The following is a 20,722-nucleotide window of genomic DNA, read 5'->3' as shown; positions in this document are numbered from 1 at the left end:
TCTGGGCTCTCAAGTCGTTCCTTCCGTCCCTCAAGGGCAAAGTGGTAAGGATCTTCATCGACAACACCACCACGATGTTCTATATACGGAAGCAAGGTGGCACCAGATCCTCAGCCCTATCCAAGGAGGCCCAGGGTCTGTGGCACTGGGCTGTCGCCCAGGGGATGTTTCTGGTTCCCTTCCACCTGACAGGAATAAAAAACACCATTGCGGACTCACTCAGCAGGGAGCTGCGCTCGTGCCACGAGTGGGAACTGTGCCAGGACCAAGTGGATCGACTCTTCCAACGATGGGGCAAACCCCAGATCGACCTGTTCGCGACGGCGACGAACTCAAAGTACCAGAGGTTCACCAGCAGGTTCCCACAGCCGAGGAGCATGGGCGATGCTTTCTCGGTCCCTTGGGACGGCCTGTTTCTATACGCGTTCCCTCCGTTGCCGTACCTGCTCAGCCTCATCAACCAGCTCAAGAAGTCCAGGTGCAGGATAATCCTCGTCGCACCGGCGTGGCCGAGGCAGATTTGGTTCCTGGACCTTCTGGACTTGTCAACGTCCCCACCAGTCAAGCTGCCGGCGGACGCAGATCTTCTCTCCAGAGAAGGAGGTGCCATTCTCCATCACGACCCACAGTCGCTGAACTTGCAGGCCTGGCTCCTGCAGCACTAGAGTTTGGAGGGTACGATATCCCGGCTGATTGCATAGAGGTTCTTGCAAAGGCCAGGGCGTCCTCAACTCTCAAGTGTTACGGTCATAAATGGAAGAGGTTCTCTTTCTGGTGCCGTGCACAGAAGATCAACCCTCTGCGGATTACGGCCCCTCAAGTGCTGCCGTACCTACTGTCGCTGGCCAAAGCTGGACTGGCTCACGCCTCCATAAAAATGCATCTGGCTGCCATCTCCCGATATACCAGGACGACGGGACGGGCGTCCTTGTGGTCTCATCGCCTGGTAAAGGAATTTATGAAGGGACTATTCCGATCAGTCCCGCCGGTGAAGGCCCCTGCCCCGGCGTGGGAGCTTAATGTGGTGCTGACCAGGCCCATGGGAGCCCCATTCGAGCCTATGCATTCGACGCCTTTGATGTTCCTGTCATGGAAGACCGCGTTCTTCGTGGCCATCACCTCTGCACGACAAGTGGGAGAGATTCAGGCCCTATCTTGCAAGCCTCCATACTTGACTTTTCATGACACGAGGGTAGTGCTGAGGACGCACCCCTCCTTCATGCCCAAGGTGCCGTCGGACTTCCACCTCAACAAGCCCTTGGTGTTACCAGTTTTCTTCCTGTCGCCTTCGACGCCGGCCGAGAGGACTTTGCACTCGCTGGATGTAGCTAGAGCGCTGAAGTTCTACGTGGACCGCACGAAGAGTTTTCGGAAGACGTCACAACTGTTTGTGAACTTTGGGTCTGTGAATCAAGGGAAGTCTCTCTCGAAGACTTCCATTTCCAGATGGCTCTCCGGCTGCATCATGCATTGTTACTGGTTGGCAAACCGACCGCTGCCTGGCCGTCCGAGAGCCCATTCGACCAGTGCGATCGCTGCTACCACAGCGTTCCTGTCTGGTGTGCTCCTGCTGGACATCTGCAGGGCTGATACGTGGAGGTCAACGCACACCTTCACAAGATTCTACTGCGTCGATCGGGAGTCCAGGGTCGGCCAAGCAGTGCTGCGCAACCTGTTCGCTTAAGGTGAGCCTGGTGAGGAGGTAAGAGATGCTTAATGTTGAGTTGTTGTATTGCTTAATGTTGATCCTGTTGCCACCTCCCGTGGTTGTGCATGTGTATACTGCTATGTATTCTTTTATTCATGAGCATGTGAATCCATGCCAGACCCCATGCTGGAGAAGGAACAAGTTACTTACCTGTAACTGTTGTTCTCCAGCATGGGTCTGGCATGGATTCACATGCGAACCCTCCCACCTACCCCTCTGCGGCTCTTCACTTGGTCATACTGCCATTTTACGTGCTACCAAATCTGTGGATGGCTGCCAGAGGCGGGGCTTAGGGAGAGGGCAGTCATTGGCTGGGGGCAGTATGACCCAGAATTCAGTGATTGGTTACTACTAAGAAAGACAGATCAGAAACGAAACTGATACTGATTTTTTCTTTACCAAGGATTCCCAGACTGACGACGGGGAATATTCATGAGCATGTGAATCCATGCCAGACCCATGCTGGAGAACAACAGTTACAGGTAAGTAACTTGTTCCTTTTCGAGTTTCGAAAACAACAGCTGTAATACTCTGCAGCTTCCACTAGATGTCGGCCTATGCATAGCATGTGAATCTGAGCAGATACAAGCATCAGAAATAAGATTACGGTGAGTAATGTATCCTATATATCTTCCAGATCAAAAGAAATCTCTCCCCCCCACCCGCTTCTCGCCCCCCCCCCCCCCCCCCGGGCACTCTGGGGAGTTCTACTTGTCCTTGCTAGGTATGCTTCAATGTATTTCCTGAAAATGGCTCTTCCAGGTAGCTGCCCAATGCGGGTTTGACTGGACCTCAACTTGAAAGTTTTTGTATTCTTTAAGCAACTTCGGATAGTTTGCCCCCGCCTTGTTGGTCACACCATCTACCATTTTTTCCCCATTCAGCTGATGATGGGCTCTTTTCACTTGTTTCTCTCGGTTCTTAGATTGGTGATGAAACCATTATCTGTTTTCTTGTTTCCTCCTAGCGGGCAACTCTGGTCTCTTAATACGTCTAATGGCAACTCTCTTCTCCCTTTTTATTTGTTGGATAGCTTGAACTATACCCACTTGATGGGGGAGGTGGCTCTTCTGCATCGGCAATGACGAAGCAGAACAGTTATGTACAAAAGATGGAAAAAGATCTGGGGCAAAGAGAGTCGTCCGTGTGATCCCACTCCTGTGAAACTGTGAATGAACCCTGTTATTAAATCATGCTGTAACTGTGGGATGCCAACTTACTCGGTTCTTTTGCTTTGTTACTAGGACCCAGTGGCATCTTCCATCATTGGCGTCCCTCTCCCAACCACCCCAATCTTTGATAGAGGCACTTAGTATCGTATGGTCACTCTGGTCCATAGTAGTGATCTAAACCGCTATACAGCATTGAAACGGTACTTTGCCCACAAACATAAAATCAATCCGAGAGCGTTGCTTTCCCCCTCTCCCTGGTGAACTCCCCTCCCGAGGCTCCTTCCACGTTTCCATGTAGCCGAACCATTGCCCAAACTTCAGGATACTCATCCATTTTTTTTCTGCTCCTGACCTTCTGGAGCTGGTAATTAGATAGGTGCTGAATCTCATTATTCCCGCCCTTTTTTTCACAAAAACAATTGGCATTGAAGTCCCCCATGACTAGCAAGCTAGCCATACCAGAATTTTCCCTGCCAAATACACAGCACCTGCTCCAGCTGGTCAAGAAAGGAATACAGTTGCATTTTTGCATGGTTCCAATAAACATTTACAATTAGGGCATCATTGCTTCCCTTTACTCCACTAATATGTACTGCCAGGAGCCCTTCTGTCGTTTCCATGAATTTCTGCTTTTCACAGGCCACCAATTCTTCACTGCTGTTAATAGGCTGCCTGACGGTCTTCCACATGCTAATTGAACTGCACTTTGGGACATACATGTAAATCTGTCCAACACCGATGGTGAAGTTGCCAAAGTCTCTTGTAAGCAAATTATGTGGGCCTCACTTAACTTTACACATAGCTGGCCATTCTACATAAGATGTTTGTCCACAAGAGTTCCAAGAAATTATCTTTTCTGCCTTTGGCTTACTGGAAACCTGGTCTATTGCACCATTTCGTGGAGCCGCCCTTATTAAACCAGCCAGGTCCAGTCCACACCTGGATTCTGGATTCCCTGGATTGCACACCTGCACCTGTCTAGACTGGGCAGAACTTGTATCCATGGAAATTCATTGCTGAGGACAAGAATGTAAGTGGTCCCCATGGATTTGCCAAGAAGCATCAGCTTCCCCTTTACCTGTCTGCTGCTGTGGTTTTATGTCGAACCCACGTGCCCATATCTGCCACTGCCAAGATGGAATATCACACTAACTCAGAGGGTGTAACCAATTCCACAATGTCACCTTGTGTAGGGTCCATAAAAAACACTAATTTGATGTCTTTACTATTGATCTTGTCTAGGGACCTAATGCCTTGCAGAAAACATAATACCGCCTGTCTATTCAATATAATATTTTCTTCTGCCATGAACAGAGCTTCCACAACCACGCTAGTTGATTCAGTGGTCAAAGTGTTTCCTGCTGGTGATGAGGTGTTCTTAGTTAAGTTAATTAGCGGCCACAAGGACATTCTTGTCGGGCCAACTGATGGTAAATGGATATGCGTTTATTCAGATGCTGAGGCCCCCGTTGGTCCCATCTCCCACTGTTGCATGTAAACCTGGAGCCCCCCTTTCCCCTGGGATAGGCAAATGATTTTGACAGGGTAGTTTGTGACATGCTGACCTTCTGAGCAGGCCCGCAATTTGACTCACTTTCTTGTGCCGTTTCTACAATAGTCACCTCATGTGACCACATTTCCCCCCTCTGCCCCCCGAGCACCCGCGCTCGATTCCCTGCATTTCAGGGGCCTTTTTCCCCTCTTATTTCTTGTAAAGAGAGGAAATGAGGGGACTCTGGAGGCAAATGGTATGCTTGCTTACACATTACGCACAAATCGTTTTGCCACACTTTTGTTCTATTTCCTGTGCCCTTTCTGGTTTTTAGACTTTTTTGCTGGTTTCTTTTGTGGAATGGGTCTTGTGTCCAGTGCCGCCATAGGGAAGGCTATAACATCACTCGCCCCATCTCACCCAAGCGGCACAACTATCTCTCGTACTATATGCTCAAGGTAGGGTACTGCTGTTTCCAACAGAGCTAGCTCCATGCCTATAAATGACGCAGACGAACATTGGAAATCCACCTCGCCATTATTAATATTGCATAGCTGAGCAAATTCCATCAATGTGGAGTCAGAGGCCGGCGATTCAGGACTGACAGACATAAGTACCGGGGCTTGTTGTTCTGTCACCTCCAACTGCATCTCCCCTAGATTCCATGTCACATAGTCAAGTGACACACTTGTCCAGTTTTAAATGCATGCCTACAAAGAGCAAACTGTGATGCTTCACTTCCTCTCTTAGGAGTTCAAAAACTTTGACCAAAGAGTTTAGCAAAGTTCGATTCCGCCAAGGAAGGTGCACTTATGTTTTGACACACTCTGCAACTCAAGTCTGGTGAACTAGGGACCTCATGCTCCGGCACCGTGTCTGCCACTGGAATTAAAGAGTCACTTACGTCCATGCTTCTAATGGACTTAAATAGTACTGGGCATGTCACAGAACCTGCTGGTGGGTGGCTGCATGGGGTATTCTGAATAGATAATTACACGGCACCTGGGGCTGCATCTCTTCTCTTTTTTCAGCCCCCCGCTTCCGACAAGTTCTAAGTCACTGTCTCTCGGGTCATCACCCAGGTCTAGTCAATGCAAAGAGAGCTGGGAGACCGGGGCTGAGAGGGCAGTTATGGGTGAAATGCATCGCTCTTGGGCTGGTGCCATGGGAGTCTAGTCCAGCTCTGTCAACACGCTACGTACAGCAGGCTGGGGCAGCTTTCTCCAGCTTCTTCTCTACAGCAGCACCTTACTTACTGCGCAAATTGTACATCGCTGCCCCACTCTGTGCCCCTCACCTTGAATGGAAACGGGTCCTAAAGCCAGTAGACTCCTGTTGGGCTCTGTCCTCTTCGAACCACGGAAAACCACTCACTGACTAAATCCACGCTGCTAGTGATGTTTTGAAGCTGTCGGAGCAGCACAGGCTCCTCCTCCAGCAAACAAGGTAGTTGAAAGATGGCCAAGGGTAGGTCTCCACGACTCACGGCAAACCACTCGCCCACCAAGTTTCTTCTCTGCACACAGTTTTTCTTGTGAGTCAGGGCATATGTTTATTCCCCTGCCTTTGGTGATGGGGTGTTGATTTATTTATAGAGCGCTTTACACCAAGGCGCTGTACAATGGAACAACAAAATACAGAGTAATAACAAATAACAATGTGAGCAAAGTGGCAACTTGAATCATTCAACAACAAAACAGTGCAAAGAGCAATTGACTGAGAGGGGGAGAAGTGGAGTGGGAACAGAGAGTAGAGGGAGGGGCGGGGAAGGATTGAGTGAGTGTAGAAGGAAGGGAGAGAGAGTGTAAAATAGAAAGGGAAAGTGGTAAGGGAGGGGAGGGATTAGAAGAGGGGAAACACGGGGGGAGTAGAGAGGGCAGGGGGGGCTTCAAGGTGTGGATTGGAGGAGGGAGGATTTAAGGGAAGTGCGAAATGAGATGAGGGTAGTGGAAGAGCGGATTGAGAGGGGGAGAGTGTTCCAATGCAGAGCAGCAAGAAGTTGGAAAGAGCGGAACCGGGAGGAAGCGCAGGAGGAAGTAGGTACAGAGAGAAGGAAGTGGTCAGCGGAACGAAGGGAGCGAGAGGGGGCATAGAAGGAGAGAAGGGAGGAGAGATAAGGAGGGGCAAGACCATGAAGGGATTTGAAAACAAGGTAGAGAAAGTGGAATTTTAGTTGCAGGTGGCAAGGTAGCCAGCCTAGTCGAGAGAGCCAAGAGGAGATGGAGTCACGGGAGGTAAGGAGACAGAGGGTTCAAATGGCAGAGTGGTATATAGATTTAAGAGGGGCAAGCTGAGATGAGGGAAGACCGAAAATTATAGAGGAGCAGTAGAAGAGGCGGGAAAAGATGAATGAGGAGATTAGGAGTTGGGTAGCATGGAATGTGAGGGAGGGATGAATTTTGCGAATATTTTAGAGGTGGTATCTGCAGGAGCAGGAGGTGAGAGAAATGTGTTGCGAGAAGGTGAGAGAGGAGTCAAAAAGAACACCTAGGTTGCGAGATAGGGAGATTGGAAGGAGGAAAGTGGATGAACGGGGGAGGAGAGGAAGGGGGAAGAGAGTTAGTGGGGAAGAAAAGGACTTCAGTTTTATCGATGTTAAGTGAGAGAAAGCAGGAGGACATCCAGTTCTTGATGGCTGTGAGACAAGAGGAAAGTTTGAGGTGGAGGTCAGGTGTGAAGGAGGAGAAAGAGAGAAAGAGTTGGGTGTCGTCCGCATAGATGATGGGAGATGCCAAAGGAGATGACGGGGGCAATGAGGGAGGTATAGAGAGAGAAGAGGAAAGGGCCAAGTACAGAGCCTTGAGGAACACCGTAAATAAGAGGGAAGGAAGGAGAGGTCTGGCCTCCCCATGAAACAGCAAAGGAACGAGAGGAAAGGTAAGAGGAGAGCCTTTTTAGAACAGGGCCTTTGAACCCGAAGGATGAGAGAGTGTGGAGCAGGGGAGGATGATCGACAGTGTCATAAGCGGCAGAGAGATCAAGGAGAATAAGTATGGAGGATTGCTTTGCATGGCGAGCAGCGAGGAGCGAGTTGAGAATCGAGGTGAGAGCAGTTTCAGTGGAATGTTTGGGACGGAAGCCAGATTGCAAAGGAGGAAGGAGAGAGGAAGTAGAGACAAAGGAAGAGAGTTGGGAGTAGGTGAGGCATTCAAGGAGTTTAGAAAGGAAAGGCAGAAGAGAGATAGGTCTGTAGCTGGCAGTGAGCAGTGGATCAGCAGAGGGTTTCTTAAGAATAGGAATGATCGTTGCATGTTTGAAAGCAGAGGGAAAGATAGATGAGCAGAGGCAGGAGTTGAGGAAAGTGGTAAGGTAAGGGATAAGAAGAGGGTAAATTTTAGGGATGAGAACGGAGGGGAGAGGGTCAGAGGGGGCAGCTGTGGGGTGGGCTTTGAATAGAAGGAAGGAGACTTCAGAAGGGGAAACAGATGAGAAAACAGACATGCTGGAAGGAGGAGGAGAGGGGGGAGGAGAAGAGAGGGAGTTAATTTTTTGCCTGAGTGTGATGATTTTGAAGGAAAAGTAGTTGGCGAAGTCAGAGGGAGAAAGTGTGGAATTAGATGAGGGGTCAGGAGAGGGAGGAGAGAGGAGGCGGGAAAGAGTTTGAAAAATCCAACGAGGGTGTGAGGCTTGACACTGTAGAAGGTTAGAGTAGTAGGAGGATTTGGCCGTAGCAAGGCAAGAGTTGTAAAGTGCATGGTAAGAGAAGTAAGAGGTTTGATTAAAAAGCGAGGGAGTTTTGAGCCAAAGTCTTTCAAGATGCCTGAGAAGGCGCCGCATAGAACGAAGATGGGAGGTAAGCCAGGGTTGAGAAGGTTTCTGAGTAGGGCGGAAGAGAGAAAGGGGATAGAGATGGTCAAGGGCAGTGGAGATGGAAGACAAGAGGGAAGAGAGAGCATCATCAGGAGAGAGTAGTGCAAAGTCATGGTGAGATGGGAGAGACGAAGAGCAGGTGTCAGAGAAGAGGGTAGTGTCGAAATCGCGCAGGTCGCAACGTGATTAGATTGGAACTGAGGGATTAGTAATAGTGGAAGATGAGCGAGGAGAAAGGGAGAACGAGAGTAATGCATGGTCAGAGAGATAGACAGGGAGAGAGGAGACAGGGGAGGGGGATAGGAGGAGTTAAAGATGAGGTCAAGAGTGGAACCATAGGAGTGAGTAGGGGAAGAAGGAAGGGGGGAGAGGAGGTAGGAGTCGAGGATAGAGAGGAGGGGAGAAGATTGGGGGGGAGAAGGAAGATGGATGTTAAAGTCGCCAAGCACAGTTAGAGGAGAGGGGGAGGGAGAAATAAGTGGGAGGAGGTGATCCAGGACTTCAAAGGAGGAGGAGAGAGGGCAAGGGGACCGATAGATGATCAGGAAGGAAATAGGGTGGGGAGAGGAGAATGATTTGTAGAGGAATTCAAAGGAAGGGAAGGTGGGAAGAGAGGAGGAGGAGGAGGAGGAAGAGGAGGTGGTGTATTTGGGGTTGTACAGGAGAGCGACGCCTCCACCGCGGCCAGAGGGGCAGGGAGTATGGAGGAAAGAGGAGGAAGAGGTTGTTAGGGAAGCTCGGACAGAGGTATTATGGGGGGGAATCCAGGTTTCAGTTGGGCAGAGGAAATGAAGGTTAAGACGAAAGAATAGATTGAGTGTCGCAGCGGTTTTATTACAGATGGATTTGGCGTTCCAGAGAGCAGTACTGATGAGGGCAGCATGGTTGGAAGTGGGAGGGTAGAGAAGGTAAGGGTGGTGAGAAAGGGAAGTAGGGTGGCTAGGAGAGTGGGGGAGAGGATAATGGAGGGGACTAGGCATTAGGAGGAGCGAGGAGAGTAGAAGGGAGAGGAGTAGAGGGCAAGGAGGGGAGAGGGGTAAGGGGGAGAAGTGGAAGGAAGAAATGACGGATCGCATAGGGTCAGGGGGAGTAGGTACTGGGGAATCAAGTTGGGGAGTCCAAATGAAGATGGCTCAAAGGTGGACTCGAGTCAGTGGTGTAAGACAGCCGGGACGGGCCAAAAGAGTCAGATGGTGCAAATTCGCTTGACTGAGATTGGAGGAGTCCAGGTGCTTGAGGCAGGAAAATGGGGAGGAAGTTCTGAATTGTAGCAGGTCGTCACGGGTCCAGTGCTGAAAGATTACCGGCAGGACCTAATATGGCCAAAAGGAGTAAGCCCTCAAGGGCGTGGTTGGAGGAGAGCTGATGTCTGAGGCAAGAAGGAAAGTAGCAGTTTAGGGGCGCTGTACCCGAGTGTGAGCCAACAGGTTATAAGGTGGTAAAAGGGCTGATGCAGAGAGATGACCAGCCAGCGCCCAGAGAAATATAGGAGTAGGTATGCAAAGTGGTGGTTGGGGGAGACCAGCAAACTGCGGTGGGTGGTATGAGAGCAGAATGAAGGAGGTTACCACAACACAGGGCCGAAGTTCATTCCACCACTCAGGAGGACCTGAAGCTGGATCCAGGTGTGGCTGGAGTCTCAACCGAGCTCAGTGCAGTGGAGAAGGGACCGTTGAGGAGGCGGGGCGCCTCAGAACCACAGTGGGGTTGGAAGGTGGAGGTCCCTGGAGTGTTGGCTTACTTCAACTCTGTGCCGACCTGCTCATCCCTTCCAGATGAGAAGAGAACTATAGTGAATCTTTCTTCATTTAAATTGCTGATCTCACTCTCATCTCTAACACTCGCTCTTACTTCTTGCTCTATCTTCCTCATACTTGCTTTCTCTTACTTCTTCACTCTTTCTCTCCTTCTTCCCTTTTCCTCAGTTGTCCTTATGCTCAGCCACAGAGCCCTCTATCCACTCCACATGCAGTGTGTCTGAGCTGCCTATTAGAGGCCTGGACCATAGGACCTTAGGCCCTCCTATATTTCATTCTCCATCTGTTTCTGTAGATCCCAGTCCTCATGCCCTCCAACTTCCTCCAGTAGAACCCATCTGCGCTATCCATCTCATGCACACCACTGGTCCTTGCATCATAGTATCACTAACAGCGGGTAGGCCACCTTGATCCATATAACTGACTCTGTTTCCAGAGGGAGGCAAGAGTAAAAGGTCTACTTCCTCTTGCTCTTCACCCTCCAGTGGTTTCAGCTGGACCTTTTTAACCATGGGGAAGGTGCGTGTTTGTAAGCATGAATGACGAGCACATACCTGAAGCTCATTCCCACAAACATAGAATGTGTTCTGCTCGGTTACCCATCAATCTAAGCGGATATCATTCAAGGGTGTATAAATGACATGCACCTGACTTCTGAATCATTCTGGTTTAATATAGAAGCACACTCTCCTTCTGACATGTCGACAAAAAGGCCCAAACAGCCCGGTACCAGCTAACCCTCCTCTTGAAGCTAAAATCCTTTGTTCCACCTGATCACTTTAGAACCAGTCCAGGCCCTGGTAATATTCCACATTGATGGGTGAAGCTCGCTCCTCACCGGCGTTTCAGAGAGGCTCCTAGCTCAGTACGCAACGGCACGACTCATAATTGGAAACAGCCAATGTAACCACATTTCTAGCATTCTATTTGGAGCTGCACTGGATTCCTATCCAAGCCAGAATACTCCTTAAAACTGCCTGCATCACATATAAGGCCGTCACTGCTTGCACACCTGCCTACCTAGCTGCAAAACTCTGTAGCTCAAGTGGGCCGCACTCCTACAAGATCCAGGCCATTGCTAGGCTAAAATAAACTGCCTGCAAGAAGGGAAACGGGCATTCTCTTCCTACTCCCTGGTTTACCTTCCCGGTGACCATCTGTACCACATCAACGCCCTTGCAGTTTAGGAAGGAACTCCAGAACGTATTCTTCAGCCGATATCTTGGTGCCACTGAGGCTGTTTGCAGGAACTCATCACATTCCACACCATGGCCGAGCCATTCCATGGCACATGTTATAATGCCCTCCTTACCTCTCATCTTACCCTCAACATCATGATGGTATGTTGCTCCAATGCTTCCTAGCGAAATATGTGCTATATAAAACACCTGGGATTTTTATATAGCACAGTGCTCCCCCAGCCTTCTGCTGGTGCCTTATTGACCCTTTCTTCATTATTTCCATAATTGTTTTCCTCCACATATTAGGTAGGAGGTAAATTGACTTAATTATTCTCAACTGCTGGTTCTGTGGCTTTATGAATGCCTTGCTACATTAGCGCCCTCTTCAAATTCCCTGTGTACATGTTCCCAGCTCTGCGGTGTCCCCTGTGTGTCTTCGCTTTGCAAATAGGTGCAATGTACCCGCCTGATTGTGGGGTGAACAGGTGATCTGGAATCTACCCTCTCCTCTGAGACACTAGTAATCTAGGTCTGCTGAACACTAGGAATTAACTCTGCTCTGTGATCTGTCCTCGTCCTGGACAGGGACTGGTGGGTCTCAAAGTTCCTTTGCAGTGTTTCAGGTGCTGGTGTAGTTGGTAAAAAAAAAAAAACTTTTGGCTGCTTTCCTCCATAGAGCTTTATGGAACCCCCAACGTTTGCTTTTGTTATGAACTTGACCTGACTCTTGAAGGTGAGTAAAAGCGTTTTGCTTTACCTAACTTGCTTAGCTCATCTCTTTTGGTAGTACTGATCAGTCTATATGGCTCAGTTCAGGCGGTCCCTGTCCCCTGTGAGACAGGCTTGGTATCAAGAGAACGCAAGACTAAAAAATGTTAATTTTTAAAACATGTATTTACTAAGGTTCATGGGGTGGTGGCATGCCTGACTGGCCCGAACTCTAAAAGGATGGTTCACTTAGCTGATGTTTCTAATGGCCGTCGTCATCTAAGATTCCAAAGCAAACGTCTGTCTGTGTCTAAACCTATGCTTGCCCTCACACTGTACAAAAATGTGATTGGAAGTTCTTTGGAAAAGTAAAATAGTGGTTCAATAAAAACGGCACAGCCACAGTTGGTTTCAGGTGGTCTTCTCACCAGGTGCACTTTGGTTAATGTCACCAGGGCTGTTCGTACGACCTGCTCCACAGGGCCCTTGCAATGAATTTCAAACACCTGCAATGTCCTTGAGTTCCTTGGCGTTCCCTTCCCCGAGGTTAAACGTATTCTCTTCCAGCTTTCAATGCAAAACACAAAGTCTACTGTTCTCAATAGGCCTTTTAGGGTTTCCTTCCCCAAGCTTAGGCCTCTTGAAGTTTTCGAAACACAAAAACACAGTCAGGATGTGCCTTTTCTAATGTACAAATTGTCCTGCAGGTCATCCTCTTATGGAGTAGAATCAGAGGCTTTCGAAAACGCTAGGCTCTTTACTTTTCCTCAGCGTGACTACTCTAACCCTTTGACCCTCTCTTGGTTTATTACTTTCTCTTCCTTTTCACTCTTTATCCTCGGGTGCTTCTTGCAGCATTTTCCTATACTCCTTCACCTTTTTTGTGCACACTTCTACTGACCTATAGTCCTTATTTTGTTTGTGCCTCTTGCACACTTCTTTCATACTTCTGTGCACACTTGTGCTTGCTTCTTGCTTTTCAGGTCCCTCGCACCCTTGTTATACTGTTCCTTCTTTTTGTACCTCTTGCACCCTTTTTTAAAAAGGCCTTCTGGCCCTCTTTTCCTTTGTGCGTCTTGCACTTCTTTCACAGGCTTCTAGCCCTCTTTAATTCCTTTCATATCATAGTCCAACCCACACGTGTCTCACGCTTATACTGTTTCCTTGTTATTTGCATCTTTTTTTGAAGACTTGCTTTTGGCTTCAAGAACGCCCATTAAAACCATTCAAACGCAGTCCTCTTTTTACAAGTATCGGGCCCTTCACACCCTGGCTCGGTACAGCTTACCGACTCACCGGACTGACTTCTGCGCTGCTGCTTTAACTCTGGCTCCTTGTCCGAGGTCAGGGTCTCACCACCTGCCCCTCGGATACTCCTGGACTGTCTCACCGACCATGGGGAACAAGCATTCACAATAGCAGGTTCTGTGGAGCACCAGCACGCCTCTAGGCTCCAGCATAATGCCCCTTCTTGTCTCCCTCGGAACACGACTCCCTCGCCATGCTTCTGCCCTTTTGCACAACAGTCCCGTCCCGATCTCTGACATCTGATCCTGGGCAACTCTGGCAGCTCGGTTCTCCTCCCAACTCGTTCTCCTGCTGGCTCTCCTACTCGCTCATACCTCTTTGAAAAATCACACCTTTTTATAGTGAATAGACCAGTCAGGTGGAGTCAGGTGTGTGTGGGTTACCATTGAATGCCTGATACTGCCTGACTCTTAGTGGCACAACTTGATTCCTTTCTATAGTAGGTTTCCCTTACTTTACCCATGTTATTCCTATGGGTGTTTTTCACTGATCTTAGTCGTCTCTTCCTCGTCTCAGTATTTGATGTAAATGCGGAGGGGCCAATTGGGTGATATGGGACTTGACATTGGTGGGCTAGATTATTTCAAGATGATTGGTAAAGACTAGGGGTAGACCCTGTGGCCCTACATTAGTAAACAAGAGATTAATCCCTTTGTGTTAACTTATTCCCAATGTTACTCCCTCGGATATGCGAGCACAGGCCTGTCTGACCCTCCTATGATCTGAAGGTGGAAAAGAAAGAGCGACGATGGAATTGACTCAGTTTTTGCCTCAACTTGCTTCCTTCTTTCCCTAGGGTTGCTCTGGGAAAATCTCCTTGCCTTTTTCTTGGATTAGGGATAATGGGGCCTGCGTGACCCTCAAAGGCTTCTGGAATTTCCCTTTATATTGTCCCATTGGAATACCGCGTCTCCGTTAGGGTATTCTCCTGAGAGTAGCCCTGGTTTCCCCTACCCAGGTAATCCTCCCTCGCTTGTCCACCTCCAGGGTTGATGACCAAAAGCGATGGCCCTCCCCTGCCACCTGTATAGAGGATTCTCTGGGCTTATATGAGAGAATACCCTTAGGTTTCTCACACTCCATTATGAAAGTCCTTGTTTTTAAGTAACATTTCTCTACTCATACGTCCCGTCCCCTTTCCTCCATTTTGGGGATGGTACCGGAACCTTTGGCGCAGAAAAATTTGAGCTACCCCTATAAATCTAGCACATCGCGCAACTTACTGGCGCCTCACCCTTGTTCCACATGGACGGTGTCTGAACTGGCAGCTAGGCGCGGTAACCTTTTTTAATATTCCATGTGTGTCATGCCTGCTAACCTTCGTTCTCCACATTTGTCTGATCTCCGTTCGGCAAGCAAACACGGTTTGACAGGTTCACGTGCAGAACGCTATCCTTCTGCCGACAGAACAGCTGCCAGACCGGTTTAGAATGTTATAAATGCAACAGTAAGATATTAATGTCCCCAGCACCCCCCTAGCCTTTGAGGTCACCTGAGGGTGTAGGTTGTGACTGTGGGGCATCCCAAAAGGGTCTTTACTGATTTAGAACCTAAGAGTATGTAGTTTTGGAGTGTATTTGTGTTACTTTTATATTGCTCCCTTCTGAAGAAGACTTATTCTAACTGACTGATAAATTAATAATTGTTTGTGCAAGAAACCTTGTTAGTAAGTGTTTATTTGAATACTTGTCACTGTGAATCTCTGCGTCACTCCCATACAGCTCACATTGACCCCTCTTGAGATAAGCCTGGCTGCTCAACACGCTACCAACCTGTGTAGTAAAAGCTTATACCAAAGGTTGGGTTCCTATTGCCAGGAAGTCAGGGTTGTTGTAGTGCACCCAAAGGGTACTGCATACAGTCTTGCCTAACAACTCTCTCCCTAAATATCTTCCTTCCCGGGCTCTTTGCTCATCCGCCTCTAACTCCCTCAGGGTCAGTCGCTTCTCCAAGCAACAAGTTGGTGGTAGAACTCTTTCTTCGGCTGTGGCCGCCCTCTGGAACAGCCTCTCTGAAACTTTAGGACCATCTCCAGTTCCAGAAGCACCTCAAAACCTTCCTCTTTGCTTCTGCTTTCTCTCCTCCTCTTCCCTGCTGATCTCCTGGGTGAAACTGTAAGTGCACTCGTCACCTAGCCACCCTCTGATCTCAGGCCCAAGTTCCCTCCCCCACCATTTGCACACCTGCACTGCCTCCATGGCAACCCCTGCACCTGGGGACTGTTTTCTGTATCCTTACAGCCTCCCGCCAGCACTTGCCACCTAATGTCTGCACTTACCCTTGCACTTGCCACCAGCTGGCAGCACCTTTTACTTATTTCTCATTTATTCTATTTATTTTACTGTTCCCATGTACTGCACGGCCCCCTTCCCTTTCACTTTTCCCCTTCCCCTGCACTTGCGCGATCTCAATGTCACCTGGCGTTCTGTCTTCCCTCTGTTCCCCCTCCCTTGCCTTGAAACACTTGTGTATAGGAGCGTTATAAATGTCATATACGATTCTGGAAGAGATCTTCATGTCCTGAGGTGATTCCTCTGATGGACCTTTTTCGCTCCCAGTGTGAACAGGTGGTGTGCGAAGTTCAGTTCCAGGTAATTTCCTCTGCATGGTGCTCTGGAAAAAAACTCATTGGTTGTCGAATAGAATTTTGAACTCCTTTGTGTTCCTGCCAAAACTGTCATTCCACTAGTTCTCAGGAGATTGACAGTTTGGGTCCATGTTGAATCTGGCTGCTCCAGACTTGGCCTTGCGGGAGAAGGTACACAGAGCATCTGGACATGGCCATCTGCCTCCTCTGGTTCCTCCCAGCGAAGGTGGAATTGCTCTCCTACACTGGGGACCTGGTCCTCCCTCCAAGTCTCGCAGCCTGAACCTCCATGCTTGGCTGTTGAGCAGCTGAGGTATGATTTGGAATTGTCGTACAGTCTTGGATTCCGCATGGAGGCCTGCCACCCAGTCTTCTCGATGCCACAAGTGACGTAAGTTCTCGACTTGGTGTCAGTAGAGAGAGAAGTCTTGACCCTTTGATCTGCCCAGGATCCCCTGTACTGGATTGGTTACCTTCATTGGCCCTGAGGACATGCAGATCGATACTGTGGAGGGGTACCTGGACTTCCACTTCGGTCTTTTAAAGTGGCCCCTGAACAGTGTACGTTCTTCACAGTCCCCACTGTGATGTAGTGTTTATGCAATCAGTTTACTCAACGACCGCATATTTTCCTCTCTGGGATTTGAATTTAGTTTGTGAATTTTCTTATGGTAGCTCAGTTGAGCCCCTCCAATTATAAGACTGCTCACAGGTGTTTTTCTGGTGGCCTGACAACCCGGATACCGATGAGTGAGCTGAGGACTTTGTCTCTTAATCCGCTGTACTTGGTATTCTTCAAGGAGGAGGTCACTTTGAGAGTGAGGACGTCCTTACTGCCCAAAGTTGTTAAACTTTCATCTCTCTCAGATGATCCATCTTTCTGTGTTTTCTGCAGGTCATCCCTCTAAGACAGAGAAGAGATTCCATTGGTTGGACCCTCATCCAAGAGAATGTAGTTCAGGTGTCACACATTCTCTTGGATGAGGGTCCTAATGAACGAACACAAACTCTTTGTAGGTTACGCTGATGTCTGTGTGGGCATGGCTGTTACTAATCGAACATAGTCCAGAAGGCTCATTCTCTGCATCTTTGAATGTTAAGTTCTGACTGGGAAGGATGTGTCTGATGGTCTCTCAACTCATTCCATTAAAGTCCAGGCTGCCATCTCTGCCCTGTAGAAGAGTCTCCCCGTCTTGAACGATCATGCAGCTATGTGGGCATCGCTGCACCTGTTTGATAAACACAACTTCCTGGATCCCCTTTGTGGCAGGACTCTAGCTTTAGCCAAGTGGTCCTCCCTAATTTTCTGTTGTACGTGGTGATTTCTCACTCCCCCCCCCCCCCCTACCTGTAGAGTTTCCTTCTATTTTGGCAGTCTATCGAATCAGAGGTATCTGTGGAAGAGAGGACATTATCAGAAGAGCACATTACTTAACTCTCAGTAATGTTCTTTCTGGTTGATATGGATTAGTCGCCCCGACCAACCCCGCACCACAGATTCCTCAACCCCCTTTGTAACTACCTGTTCTACAGTCCCTCAGCTTCTGAGTGATCAGAAAAAAGGCAGAAGGTGCTAATCTATTTGAAAAAACATTACAGAGAGTTAAGTAGTTTGTTGCTCTACGATTCGGTTTTCACATTTATGGCTGTGTTAATATAGTGGGTATTGGGAAATGCGTGGCCTAAAGAGGCATTCATTTGGCAAATGTATTTTTAATGTAAACCGGTCATAAATATTCTGAATGGCCATTTTTCTTCATTGGTCCAAATGTCATACTGTAATATTTTTTACATGTAAGAAACACTAATACGTATGTCATTGTTTGAATAAGTATGCCAACGTTGAATGTTTTGGTTATGTGTATTTTAATGCTATTTCTAGGTGGTTTGAAACGCCATCCCAGGTTTTTTACCATGCAGCAACTGATCATGGAGGTAAAGATGTTTACCCAGGACAATGTCTGTGGGAGGGCTGTGAGCCTTTCCAGCGGCAGAGGTTTTCATTCATTACTCATTTGCAGGTATGGGCCCAATTCATTTAGTGAAGTTTGAAATACGTTTTGCTCAAAGAATCTGGAATCGTTTTTTACTTATTATCTTGATCTTTCAAACAGGATAAACACTGCTCTCGAGACGCTTTGCTTGCAGGATTGAAACAGGAAGAGCAAGGGCAAGCTGGTCATCAGAAATCTTCGAATAAGTAAGTTAAGTTATGTTCAGTGTAGCATTATGAAAATAAATACTGTATCAAAATAAACATTAAGCATTGCTTGGTATTCACTAAATCACTTAATAATCTTAACTTGGTAGTATCCGGGTCGCTAGCTCAGGAGTTAAGTACTTTGCTTACGCATGGAGCCAACCAGCTCTTTGTAAATTTGAATTCCCCCAGCAGGGGTAACTCAATCCTTCATCCTTTCAAGATAAAACAAAAATTGAGTAGCATTAACATGGAAGATAATGTTGATTAGAACAACACTTGGAGGTGGGCAGAATCAAGCCATAAAGCACTGAGTAAGAAACACTTTATTGTTGTAAAGCTTACCTAGTAGAAATTGCATTTATAGAATCATTGATTCCACTGCAGAAAAGAAAAATTAGCATTTTGTATTAGAATCGTAATGATTCATTAACACATCTTGAATGCATAGAATGTTTACATATCTGTGTTGGGACAAGCTTGTTTGGTGATGAGGTGGAAAGCAGAAATAGTGCCAATGAGGTCTGTGAAATGACTTAACTCAGCTGCACAGAACAAGGTGATTTCCCATCTGGATAGGTCCCTGTGGGACATGATGCTGGTCAGAGAAAGGAATAAAGCACCAAATAACAAGTCATCTTTGGTGCCAGTCGTGCATCCGATTGACTGTGGTTCAGGCTCCTGGTATGCCAATTTCAGTATTTTCTAAAACGGTGGAGTGGGACACTTACCTCTTTGTCTCGTAAGAACTTCATGCCCTTCTTCGTAGGGATAAGGCCTAGTCTGGCAAAATAAATCCACGTTCTCTTGTTTCTCTCTGGCGTTACACGGTGAAGCCCAATGATTGTTCTGTTTCACCTCATTACACTGACGTTCAAGCATTTTCTTAGAGACATCCTTGTTAGGGGGGAATGTTTGGAAATATCAGCCTGTCAAATAATACTGTAGACTGTTAACGAGCCACTTAATGACTAGGGCCTCCAACTCAATAGTCTCATAGCCATGTTAGCAAGCAAACGGTTTTCGACTGGTGTATGAGACCAGATGTTCTTGGCCCTCATGTAACTGTGAGACATTGGCTCCCAGGCCTACTTTGAAGGCATTTATCTGTAGGATGAACTCTCAACTGAAATCAAGCATTTTAAGGGCAGGTTAGTCGCAGAGTATAAATTTCAGTCCATCAAAACTCTTGATCGGACTGAGTCCAGATAAGCTTATTTGGAATGAGTATTTCAGCTTATCAGTGAGACAGACTGCGATTGAAGATTTGTTGGGTAGAAATCTGCGGTAATATCTCGCGAGTCAGAGGAAGGCTTGTAAATCCTGTTTGGTTTTAGGGGGAGATATCAAAGTCACTGCCTTTCCTTTCTCGGTCTGGGGTTGGATGAGGTCGTTACCTATAAAGTTGCCACAGAATTTAACGGCATATCTCTAACATCTTACTGGTCTCCTCCTAGGATTTGCCTGCGTGCATCAGAGATGTGATGGGGCTTGATGTTAATTGTTTGCCCATGAGGAGTCAGATTATGGTGGATTTTATTTTTAACCCTCCTTGGTTTGTCCGAAAATACTTCTAGAAACTTTTTCAGAAGGTGTTGGAGATCTGTTTTCTGTTGGTTAGTGAGATTCTTGGAGATCAGCCTCAGACCAGATTCCTGATCAACCAAGAGGGTCGCCATTGTGACGGTGCCTTGCTTGACCGGGTCGGCTATCCAGATGTTAAGGAGATTCACGTGACAGACCTCGGTTTTCTGCTGCCTGTCAGGTTGTGAAATTAGGTAATTAAGGGGGCCCTTCCATACAAGTACCTGGTAAGGGCCATACCATCAAGAGGCAGTCTTATTATCAGAGGTGGGGAGGGGGACCAATACTTGATCTCCTACTGAAAAAGATCTGTCCACTGCTGTTGATCGTAAGCTGCCTTGTTGCGTTACTGGTCTCTGGTGAGGTGCTGGCTGACAATGTCCCTTACTGCTTTGTGTGTTTCTATTTTATGTGCCGCTTGGAATATGCTTTCTCCCCAAGTCTCTTAGCATATCAAGGACATCCCTGGGTTTTCTCCCATCTAGGAGTAAACAAGGGAAGTATCCCAAAGAGGATTTGGGAGTCTTCCTGACGGCAAAGAAGGCCCACAAAGTCCTCAGATCCCAGTTTTTCCCCATGTTACTACCAATTTGTGTAGGGTACGTGTCAGAGGTGTGATTGTAACATTAAACACTACTTTCGGTCTGTGGGTGATCTACAGATGTTGAGCGTTTTTATATTCAGGACCTCCTTAAAAGCCTGCATCAAGCATTAAATAAAGGTTGTCCGTGAGGATTTCCTTTGGGAATCCGACACATGTAAGGAAGGAAAGAAGGTGTTTCAGGATCTGGTGACTGGTGTTGCTATGTGTGAAAGCCTCTGGATAGCGGGGTTGCATAATCCAAGATGACTAGGATCTATGTATTCTCTAATTTGGTGGTTCAAGGGGCCTCATAAATTCATTGCGATTCTTCACGTTCGCTTTAAAACTGTTTCTCCTCTAAAGCAATCGCTGTCCTCTGGGTCATACTGCCCCCATCCAATGACGGTCCTCACCCTGAGCTCCACCCCTGATGGCCATCTTCAGATTTTTACCTTGCGCTTCAGTGTTGCGAGTCCTCTTAGTGCTCTCTGAGCTATTTTCCTAATAGTTTGAGGTTTTTGGAAAAATGTGAATGTTTTTGTCCGATTTGTGGTGTTATCGTTCGACCGGAGGTCGACTACCAGCAGCAGGGATCTATGAGATGAGAAGGAGGTCCAGCCCTGGGCCTATTT

General features: G+C 47.7%; 1 protein-coding gene across 1 annotated transcript in view; it reads left to right on the top strand.

Annotated features, from left to right (window-relative positions):
- The window catches only part of ARID2 (AT-rich interaction domain 2), a 1,843,885-nt gene that overhangs the window by 1,745,726 nt on the left and 77,437 nt on the right, over positions 1-20,722 (top strand). The window contains exons 17-18 of the mRNA XM_069629837.1: positions 17,606-17,744; positions 17,838-17,923. Of these exons, the coding sequence (XP_069485938.1) occupies positions 17,606-17,744; positions 17,838-17,923 (225 nt within the window). The remainder of the gene's footprint in view (positions 1-17,605; positions 17,745-17,837; positions 17,924-20,722) is intronic.

The sequence above is a fragment of the Ambystoma mexicanum genome, chromosome 12 (assembly GCF_040938575.1).
Source record: "Ambystoma mexicanum isolate Mex_15411 chromosome 12, UKY_AmexF1_1, whole genome shotgun sequence".
NCBI lineage: Eukaryota > Metazoa > Chordata > Amphibia > Caudata > Ambystomatidae > Ambystoma > Ambystoma mexicanum.
This window is presented reverse-complemented; position numbering and strand designations above follow the sequence as displayed.